At 43.9% G+C, this 11001-nt stretch overlaps 1 protein-coding gene across 5 annotated transcripts in view; it reads right to left on the bottom strand.

Moving 5' to 3' along the window:
• Positions 1 to 58: 58 nt before the first annotated feature.
• The window catches only part of LOC113213422 (protein grainyhead-like), a 30150-nt gene continuing 19207 nt past the window's right edge, over positions 59 to 11001 (bottom strand). The window contains exons 7-15 of one of the 5 annotated variants that reach the window (XM_052267767.1): positions 8701 to 8871; positions 8551 to 8603; positions 7845 to 7973; positions 7089 to 7413; positions 6343 to 6407; positions 1866 to 4622; positions 1569 to 1678; positions 634 to 760; positions 59 to 165 (exon numbers count right to left, since the gene is read on the bottom strand). In XM_052267767.1, the coding sequence (XP_052123727.1) occupies positions 4484 to 4622; positions 6343 to 6407; positions 7089 to 7413; positions 7845 to 7973; positions 8551 to 8603; positions 8701 to 8871 (882 nt within the window). In that variant the 3' untranslated portion in view covers positions 59 to 165; positions 634 to 760; positions 1569 to 1678; positions 1866 to 4483. Of the gene's footprint in view, positions 166 to 633; positions 761 to 1568; positions 4623 to 6342; positions 6408 to 7088; positions 7414 to 7844; positions 7974 to 8550; positions 8604 to 8700; positions 8872 to 11001 lie in introns of those variants that run through there. The other 4 variants (XM_052267768.1, XM_052267766.1, XM_052267769.1 and 1 more) reach the window with 4 other exon arrangements.

Raw genomic sequence — 11001 nt, forward strand, 5'->3', positions numbered from 1 at the left:
TCCGCAGTTACCACAGCTTCTAGCTAACTGTGTATGAAATCAAGTAAAATGTCAGATGTAGTCATTTTCTATTCTTTATTGTTTCAAATGATTTACATTATAAGAGTAAGTCTTCCTCAAGTAGCCGGCTTGTTTCTGCTGGTGACTTGGGGCTTATCTGGATACCTGAAAAAGAATGAAAAAAATCTATTATTAATTAAATTCAAATTATCATCTCAGAGTTCAACTCAAATGTTTTCTGGTCCATATGTATCACTGTGATGCCAACTCATCGAATCAAATTCTATGTTACAGGTGGCCAGCATCAAGTCCAGGCATATCCCTATGGACAAGAACTAGCATCACTTCTTATTTTACTATGACTGTACCATACAAATGAAATAAATAGCAGTATTACTGCAAGTGACACTCAGATGATTTGCCTCTATTTCCCTTCCACTAAAATCAACACACGACTACATATTGTAGGATCAAGTAAAAGGCTGTATATATGGAGTGAGCATAGAATTAGTAAAGAAATGACAAGAAACCGCCAAATAGAAAGAAACACCAAAATAGACTTTTACCAAAATCTGACTGTACCATAATGTATCAATATTTTCTCTTAATGTTACATAAAAAGTCAAAACTTACCAGATTCATTCCTGTGAACTTGAGATAAAGGGTCCATTTCTCATGCTGTGAGCTGTGACGCCGAATCAGCATACATCGGGTGACACATAGGCTGCTAAGCTGATGTCGTAACCCTTGGACAGTTTCTCTGCAACAGAGTAAAGACAGAATTTTGGTCCTCATATATCACGGTGACACCAACACCTCTCTGGACTCCTTCAAATGTCAGGTAGCTGTATAACATTGAAGTGTCAATGCATCGAAAGCACTGCCTAGGACAAACAATGTCAACTCATCATCCAATATTCACAGGTGGAATACCATAAATATTCATGCATTGCAACTCTGTTTCCATATTATTTACTTTACATTTTTATCATTACAGGACTAATGCAAAAAAGAGCATTCAGTTGGCACAAACTGGAATATTTCCACCTGTCTTCAAACAGAGGTTCAAACAGTAAAAAGTGCAGGTTGTTAGAAGTATGATCTTGGTCATACTTTTACAACCATTTTGCCTCTTGTACGTCCTAAAATTCAGTATGAAGGTCGTACAAAATAAGACCTTTTTAGTTGTAGTAAATACCTTCGTACGACCTTTTTAGGCGCTGATATGACCTTTTTACCTGATTAGGCCTTGTACGAGAGGTTGGTACGTCCTCTGACTCTCAGCCGTCTAACAACCCAGCGATTCAAAAAAGAGATAAAAGAAAAATCTGAACATAGAGCTAGAAGGTGGACCTGAGCCTGAGCTATTTAAGATAAGTAAGTGAATTAGTATATCTTTATGACACCACAAAATCAGAACTGGTAGAAATTGTTAATGCGCTTCATAGAGAAGATTAGTTGAATGCTTACTGATATAAATACAAATATTTAAGTGTGAGACTTGATAAAAATAAATATTGTCATACTCAGCAAAACTGGAACCCCTCTCCACATGAAATTGTACTCACCATGTCAAACAAACGATCCAAGCATGGTGGTCTGGTCTGACAATGAAAGTTTGCCCTCGATCCGAAGAGATCATCCTTATCAAACTCCGAAGCAAACCGCAGTCAGGGGACTGCAGATAACAACTTCGTTATTCTTATTAGATGGACATTCTACTTTCCATGGGTAAGTTTGCAATTTGGTTTTCAAAACGTTTCTGATATCCCTAACCCCCTAACCAACAATTTGACAGGTGCATCTTGCGACAAGACAATTTGCTCAAATGTCATAGTCATATTACTGCGCAAAAGAAATCTCACCATGTAAATTAATATTTCCGAAGCTAAGAATAGAATGACAATACTAGAAAAGGGAAGTAATAGACAACCAAAGTTACAAGCCTAAACAACAGGCCAATGCCAAAGCCAAATTTTTTCGAAGAATACGCTCCCGCGCTTTTCGGTTTACGGGTAGCACGGTATGAAAAATTTGACCACTCAGTTTACTCGAGCGCGCGCTAATTCAACTTCAACCGGTTTTTATTTTAAATTTGAAACCGAATGTAGACTCTACCTTAACCCGATTTTAAGGGCATTGTAGTGAGACAATTTTATTAAGTCTTTCTAATTAACTTTTTCTTTCTGAATTCATGTAAGAAACTCGACTAAACCGTAATTTCAGAACGCGGTGTGAGAAATGTGTTGCCTACGTACCAGGCTGGTTTATTTTAGAGCCAATTTACGACTCTAGCTCATTCAAGAAACAAGAAGTAGTCTTGTCTTTTCATGAAGACGTGAGATGTCTTGTTTGTTTTTTCACAGCCAAGTGAATTATGTATACGGGGGGTCCATTATACTAATAATTCTCAGTAAGAGAGGACATCTGTGGCAGGAGCAGGTTTGGGTAAATTAATCTTTTAGATGTGTAATACATAATATAAATTTTTATTTTGCACCAGAACAGTTTGGCACAAAACATAACTATAATAGTACATTATTTAAAAAAAGTAACATAAAGCAACTCGAAGGTGTCCAAAATACCACAACATAACTACTATGATACATGGCTGGCCTTTAAGTGCCATGGCGACTCCACAGTTAAGAGCCGACTTTCTCCTACAAACACTATTTATATAAAACTTTTGTATAGAAACAAAGCACAACATTCAAGTGAATTCAAGAACTTATGAGTTAAAATTCCTGGCATGAATATATTGATAGACAAATTTTCCTATCACACATTGAGTACAAAAATATGGGTTGTGCATACCTTTCTTGATGCATCTCTTCAAGCAAGATAGGTTTCTATTTGTACTCAAAATAATATCTATTTACAACAATGCAATACATACAGTGGGATGTTTCTTTAATTTCTGAAAATGTGGTTGTTAATTTGTTAAGGCTATAATACCTCTATAATTTGTACATTTTGGTTGCTAGGCTGAACAGACGGTCAGCCACGACTTTTTTTGTACCACGCTTTCCGTCATGTTGCCTGCTCACTTAAACCTACACGGCCACTGCAGTCTATAACATTATGGCAGAATATGTTTGATTTCAGTTCACTGCAAATTGCAATGCATTCCCAATACAGGAATCCAAATTTATAGTTCTAACTGTTTACGGCACCATTTTTAATGGTTTTTAGTAAATCAAAACTTTATTAATTTAAAGGCAATGCCTTTAAGAATGCTGCTCTAATTTAATATTTTTGGCACATTTGACTCACTGCAAAGACAGCTTGTTTTAGAAATTCTACGAGAATATAGAAATATAAAATATATAGATCTTTCTGTAAAGACGATAGAGAGAGATTCATTTCATTTACATACTTACAAAAACAACATTCTTTTTACAAAAGTAGCTTGTTATAAAACTGTTAACAATTGATATTTAAAAAAAATAACATTCTGTGATAACTTGTTCAGAAAACAAAACAAAGAACACTACTGAAATAAATTAGACACTTACTGTACAAGAGCATAGTGGACACTCATGGTACAACAGTCTCCCCACCTCAGAATCCCTGCAGGTATTATGGCGTGGATACTTGAGATTGAGCATATCTGAGCCAATTGAGACACACTTAACTCAGATATTTAGCCTATCATATGTCTTTTTTTTATCACAAAGACAAAGTTTTGAGCGAATGCTACCGGCACGCAGTCTTGTTCCACGTTGAGCTTGGGCCCCAAAGCATGACTTAGGGCTTTGGGCACCATCATAATGAATGTAACTTAGACCCGTTGTACAGCCTCAGTTATTGCACTACATCATTGCTTTTGATTGCTGTTGAGTGACAGGTTCTATGAACCCACTCAAAAATGAACTTCCACTTATTTTGAGATCACACTTCACCCTGAAGAAGGATTATGCTTGACATATTTAATACAGTTTTTATTTATAATCTAAATAGTAATCTGAAATACTTATCACTTGTTTTAGAACAAGGCATTATGTGACTATTTTAAGTGACCAACCACTGAGCAACTCATAGACCATTTATTTGTTGGAGCACAATAGCAATGTCTTTCATTTGCTAAACATGCCTTTTAAAAAAAAATATTTTATAACAGAGAACCTCTGTATGGAATGTAATAAATTAAAAAATAAAATCCTACAATACATCAGAAATCACAAGTACAATCACAAGCAAAACAATCAGAGTCCCAGGGCAATGCTTTGCATACCCATTCACATTGAATGTTCATGAGGGTGGTACCTGAAGCGCAACTTTTCACTTTCTTTAACTTTTCCTCCAGCAAGTTGAATTGCGTTCTTCACAGCCGCTCATTTCACTCAACAAGATCCTGCAGTCCTTACAGTTGGTTTCTTGTCGAGGCTTGAAGTTCCTTTGTAGCTGGTGTATCTGACAAGAAAATGTCAGGTATTGTCCACACTACTCCAGCTACAAGCGGGACCTCACTGTTTTACTCTCTTCATGGATTGGGAAGCTCTATGAGAGTGACCTCATACAATTCCTCTTCATCTGTATGGCTGTCTTGTTTAATTTCCATGATGAAGAGATCTTCATTGCAGTAATGTTTAACCATTTCATCATCAATTTTGACCGTAATCCTGCAAAGAAAAAAATAAAATGGTTATGATTTAAAAAAATATGAGACTTTTAAAGTATTAAGTTAAACATCCAAATAACATGCCAGTATTTACAAAATTAAGGATTAGAAGTATGCAGTAAATATAAGCCTATTTTTCCTACATATTTTTAACATGCATCCAGCACCTAGCAAAATCACAAGACACTCTATGATAATTCAAAGTAATGTAAGTCTATATTCTGCTAAGTATCTTAATAAGATTCCTTTATATTTTTACTCGTTCTTTACCTGCCTTTTACTCATATGCTATGAGGTAAAAAGAACGAGTATTGTCCTTGGTGTGGCTTAATTTAGAAACATCAATTGATCTCTATGAATATGATAGGTACAAGTATGAATGTATGATCATTTTATTCAGTGAACTGTGCCTCACATTTCATAATAGAGGTATTTTTGAGTTATGAGTAGAAAAATTTTGGCCTTTTGAAAAATTTTCTAAGTGTTTCTCAGTGCATACGTGCAACCTTGTGAACCCATCATTATTTTGTTATACAGATTTACTAATATGCTTTGTATATGTAATATGAATGCCAATTTTTTTTTTAAATATTTTTTAGGAAAGCTTTTTAAAACACTTATTTTTAAGCAAAACACACTGTCATTTGCGGGAGCGAATCCAAAAAAGGGGTGCTAGCTAGGCAAGCCGGGTGGCGCTATCTGTAGGAGAATAATGACAACACTCGTGCGCGGCCGTTTAAACAGAAGAATGAGCTCAACAATGTCTAGTCTAGTGAGGCGCTGTTCAAAGATGGGGGAGAGACCAATTTTCAGGAAAATGTGAAATTTTCTAGATGTTTGGATCATCCTGTGATTCAGTCTTGCTCTTCATTTTGTTATTACTAGCACAGAATAGTCTGCCTCATTGCTTCTTAGGAATTTTTTAACCATTTATGAAGGTACGAACAATCATGCATTGCCCTTACAATTCATGCACAAATCCTTATTATTGACAATGTATTGGGTTTGTCACTAATATTTTTCTTACAGGCATGTGATGTGATGTTATGTGAAGTTATGTTTGAAAAGTTATGTTTGAAAAAGAAAGTAGAAAAAATACAACCTCATACACATACAAAAATACACACCACTAACTCGGATATCATTGCGTTGCAAAAGTTTATGTTCATATCTGTACTATGACGACAGTGTGTTTTGCATGAAAATAGTAGTATTTAGGGATATTAGTAGCTCTGTATACCAAAAAAAACAAAACAAAAAAAACAACAGATGGGTTCACAGTTGCACGAGAACTGTGAAAAATACTGGAAAAAATTTCTAAAATAAGTCCACTGCATTCTTAATACTTATCATAAATGTTTCTGAATTACCTCATATCTAAGAGATAGGGTAAGAAGTAAAGAACGAGTACATATTTTAAACACAAAATTAATTTGGTGTTTTCTGTGCTCCTTGTTTATTGTGACCTCATGCAGAAATTGTCAATATGATAGTTATCCCTCCTACATGCATTAAACCAATATAAAATATACGAGATGAAGGAAATAATTTCTACTGAGTTATGTTATACATGTAAAGCCAAACAGGGCAAAAGACATACACTTTATCCAACCCCTGTTAGTAGTGTGAATGTAAATATCACTATTTGAAACCTGTGTGCACAACTCAGAATAGGAAAAAGATAACTAAAAAAGAATGAGCGCTCCTGCAGCTCAACTTACCCTTTTTTGTTTTTTCGATACAAGTTACTTATGCTTGAAGGGGAAATTTTGTACTTATTCTCAATCTGGAAACAAAAGGAGAGGAACGTGTGCATTAGTTCTCCTGAACATTCTCTCATTAAAGAATGTTTCCAAGAATTGTGAATCTAACAATAGGACCCATGCAAATCTTGGGCTCTTTCCTAGTTTAATGCTACATCTCTGTCAAATGTTTTGAAAAATAATCAAAAACCAGCAATATTTAAAATCCAAAAATGAGATCTACATTTAAAATTGTTGGTTTAAATTCTGTAAATTTTGAAAGTAGGTCCCAAGTCATGCAAATAGGGCCAATTGTTAGCCACAACCCACGCAACATTCCATGCAACACAGATTGAAGACTGCACGGACAACATGCACTGGATCCAGACCCCACAGATTCAGCAGGGCCATATGTGTTAGTAAAAGTTACATGTAGGTTTTGCTTCAAGCCTTTATCTGAAGAGTCGCGGCCACCACTAACACTTCATTCAAAATTTTGTTTCCTCTGTGTTTATCTTGATTTTTATAATTTATTTTTAGAGGCAGTGCAAAAAATAAAAATCAACCTTGGACTGCCACCATAAACCATGTGGGCAGACACCGGCCTTGAATGTTGCACACCGTAGGAGGAACTCATATAATTCTCTCCTCTTCCCACCGAATAAAAATATAGCATATATATGAGAAAAATATGTACAATGAGGGTGAATGATTTGGCTGCTTACCGCGTTGAGTAGGCCCTGGGCGGTGGGGGGGACGACGTGCAGAGGGGTGTACACGTCCTCGGGGTCCTGCCGCACGTACAGCATGACCCGCTCCGCGAGCGGCGGGGTGGCGGGATGGCCGGGGTGCCCCATGAGGGGCGCGTGGCTGGGGGCGTGGCCGGGCGCGGGGCCGAGGCCGTGGTGCAGCTGCGGCGCCCCCGGCGAGCCCATCCCCAGGGGAGTCCCGGGCGGCCCGAGCAGCCGCGGCCTCTTGAGCGCCGGCGAGCTGAACAGACCACCGTCCGTCGACAACGGCTCCGTCTCCATCGAGTGCTCCTTCTTGATACTGCAATCAACAAGAAATGGAAACAGTTAGGAATTGGAGGGAGGCTGATAGCGGAGGAAGACGGCCAATCGCAGCGCAGCGGCGAGTTGCTGTCCTCCTTACAGTCAATCTAGCCCAGGGGTAGGGGCAGATGTAGTCAGATGAATTCATGTTCCTGAACATTATTTTTATCACTTTTGAAAACCATCGCGAAAGTGGGGCGAGACTGGTTCAAAGCCGTGGGAAAGAAAGAGAACATGCAAGTAAGAAAACAAAAGTAGAAAAAAGAAGATTCCCCGGGAAGTACACGTCGCAGGCCCAACCGATAAAGTGAAACGGCAAAAAAAGCAGCACCGGCGCTTCCGCAGCAGAAACGCTACTGATGTGGGTTTCGCGGCGAGAGGGTGGCTGGAGTTGGGGTTGTGGTGGGGGTTGGGGTGACCATGACTCACCCTGGCGCATCTGGTGGGAAGTGATTGTGAAACTTGAGGGTCTGGTGCGCAAGGGGCTTGGTGGAGTGCAGCAGAAAGGGAGAGCCACCGCCAGTGGCGCTCTTCAGGCCGCCTTCCCCGTTGGACACGCTGTGACAGAAGAGAGAGAGAAAGAGTGAGCAACAAGCACCCAGTCCCAAGGCCGAGCAACGCCGTGCCAGCAGTCAGAATAACGACAACCGAAAAATAAAAATAAAAAAAATAAATGTAGATAAACAAATAAAAGGACTATAAACGTTTGTCAGTCAGCAGAGCTGAGTAAGTACTGCCAAACAGCGAGAAAGAGTCTTGTGAACCCGGTGGATCCATATCAGTCCCACCGCTGGGATCCAGCATAAAACTTTAATATATTTTTTCTTTTTAATAAAAAAAAAGGTTGATCCGGACATCTTAATAAAACGACGCCATAAACTTGTTGACAGCTACAAATATGTCACAGTAGATACCAGCGACTTTAAAAATGTTATCAGCTTTTTTTTTTACACAGAATTCGATTTCTAGAAAATTCCTTTATCACATATTCATTGCATTTGCGAGCCATCGCGAGTCCCAAACATGCATCAAGCAAAGACAGGGAAATAAGGAGAAGTTCATGATATGATGCTGATGTGAAAAGGGCAATATAGTTGAGATGCTCATAAAAAAAAAAGCTCTGTGAAGGACCTACCTCGAGTTATCCGTGTCGTGACCGTAAAATCCTTGTAACTCCATAGACGTTAGCTGGGGATAAAGAAAAAAAACGGCAGTCGTAAAAATATGATCCAACACACACAACACACATACCGAGCGCTACGCAGCGCGCCGGTGACGGCCTTACCTCCTCGCTGGGACTGAAGAGCACGGGCGGCTTGTGGAGGTCCGCCATGTGGTAGAAGTCGGTGCGCTCGGCCGCGGGGTGGTACAGCTCGTCCAGCTTCTTGCGCCCCGTCGCCGTCATCTTCCGCTTGGCCGCTCTCCTCTCCTCGTCCCGGGTCTTCCTCTCCGCACCCTGCAATCAGACAAGATGTGTCTTAGCGACGCGCCCGGTGACAATGTCTAGCACTCATCTGGCGCGGCTCCAAGTCCCTCCCGGGCGCCCCCCACCCGTCCCCGAAGACATGGTTCCTTCGGCAATAAAGACAGAGAGGTATCGACAGTCCTCCCCCCCCCCCCCCCCCCCTCCCGCTCTCTCTCTCTCTCTCTCTCTCTCTCTCTCTCTCTCTCTCTCTCTCTCTGGCTCTCCCTCTCACCTCTTCGAGCCCAACATGCAAAAGAGCACACAGATCGTAAAAGCGAAGGGGCGACATATTTCAGCAGCCGCAGCATCAGAGAAGAGGAGCCCCCCCACTCCTCCCCCTCCGGGCCGGGCCGGGCTGCAGAGAAATATCACTAAAATAAAAGTCCCCGGCGACATTTAACAAACATATTTTAAAGCGGCACAGCGAGGCCGGGCCGGGCGTGCTGTGCCGTGCCCTACCGCGCCAGTGCGGCGCTGATGACGGCGTAAAGTACCGCGAGGCGGGGCGGGGCGCCCTCCTGCAGTGTCTCTGTGCGGAGCGCCTGCAGAGCGCCCGGGTAGGCAGCCCCGCCGCGCTCCGCTGCGCGCCAGCCGCACAGATTGCCTACCGCGCCGGCGCTCCGTCCCGCACCGCGCGCTCCCCCTCGGGTGCACCGGCCGCAGAGGCGCAGAGGAGTTACTGGAGCCGGGGGCGACCCCCCCCCCTCCCCTTCCTCCCCCTCGCCCCACGGAAGGTATCGCGTACCACCCCCTCCCCTCCTCCTCCCTCCGCCTCGATCACATGACACGGCCGGCACGGCAAGTACCCAATATCAATTACACTTGTTCCATTTCGGAATGCCTTCTAGGGTCAATTACAAAAGCGGGCGAGGGGAGGATGAGAGGAAGAGAGACAATGCGTGCGCGCGCGTGAGAGAGAGAGAGACGAGAGACACAGAGACAAAGAGAGAGAGAACATCTCGCGACATCACAAGGCACGCCGCGCGACAAGACGCGGACAAAGTGGCGGCCCTCTCTAGCGGCGGCGGCCAGCTCGGCAGCTCGGCTCGCCAGCTTTATGAACCCCCTTTCAACCCGCTTTGGGGAGGGACAAAAAAATAGAGTCCCGCCGCGTCAGTCCGAGCTGCAACGCAGCGCACACCGAGAAGAGAAGAGCGCCACCGAGGCTGGGAGGAAAAGGGGGGGGGGAGGGGAAGGGCAGAACTAATGAATCGTCCGCAAGCGTCGCGGCGCAGACAAGTGGAGCTGCACGGCACGGGGCAGTGGCGCAGGTGAGTGAGAAGGAGAGACGAGATGGAGAGACGGCGGCACTACTGCTCCGGCGGGGCGGGCGAGGTGGATGCGGAGAATGCGAGGGAGAGATGCAACACGAAACTCTATATAATAGCGCGCCACCGCTCTCCCCCTCCCTCCCTCACCCGCAGCATGAGAGTGTCCGCGTTGGCCGCCTGGCCGGACAAATGCTGCTGCCTTCTGCTACTGACGAATTACGCGATACGTGTGCGCGCGCCGTGTGCCCTTCCCAGTCTCTCTCTCGCCCTTCGTCTCTCTCGCTCTCTGTCTCTGTCTCTCTCTGTCACACACACATATACACACACACACACACGCAGGCAAGGCCCACTATAAAGTCATCATAAATTGTGCGCCGGTTCGCCGAGGCACGCAGTGTACGGCACGGCGCGTCGCGGACGATTTGTCACCGCTGGAATCACAGTTTATGCGTGGCCCGCCCGGCCCGGCCCGGCCCGGCTGGAGCTGGGAGCTGGGCAACAACAACAAGTAGTAGAAGTGGGATGGAAGAGCCCTGGAATTCTTTCGCGCCCGGGACACCCGGCGCGCAGCCCTGTAGGCGTACGACGGGGATCCTCGCGGGCCACCCTTCAAGGCCTGGCTGTGGGAGCGGCGTCCTCGGTGTCCCGCGCGCTCCATGGGGACGCCTGGAGGCGCCTGGAGGCTCCGGCGAGGGATGGGCTGGGCCGGCCGGGCAGGACAAGCGGCGCCACGAGTGATCCATCACTGGAATGTTATTTGGGGGCGCCCGAGGAACCCGACGATGGACGACGCCGACGACGTTGACCACCTAGCCGGCCGAGGCCGTGGGACCCTCGCCGCCCCGCCCCG

This window comes from Frankliniella occidentalis, unplaced genomic scaffold (genome assembly GCF_000697945.3).
Source record: "Frankliniella occidentalis isolate FOCC.00 unplaced genomic scaffold, Focc_3.1 Scaffold58, whole genome shotgun sequence".
Lineage (NCBI taxonomy): Eukaryota > Metazoa > Arthropoda > Insecta > Thysanoptera > Thripidae > Frankliniella > Frankliniella occidentalis.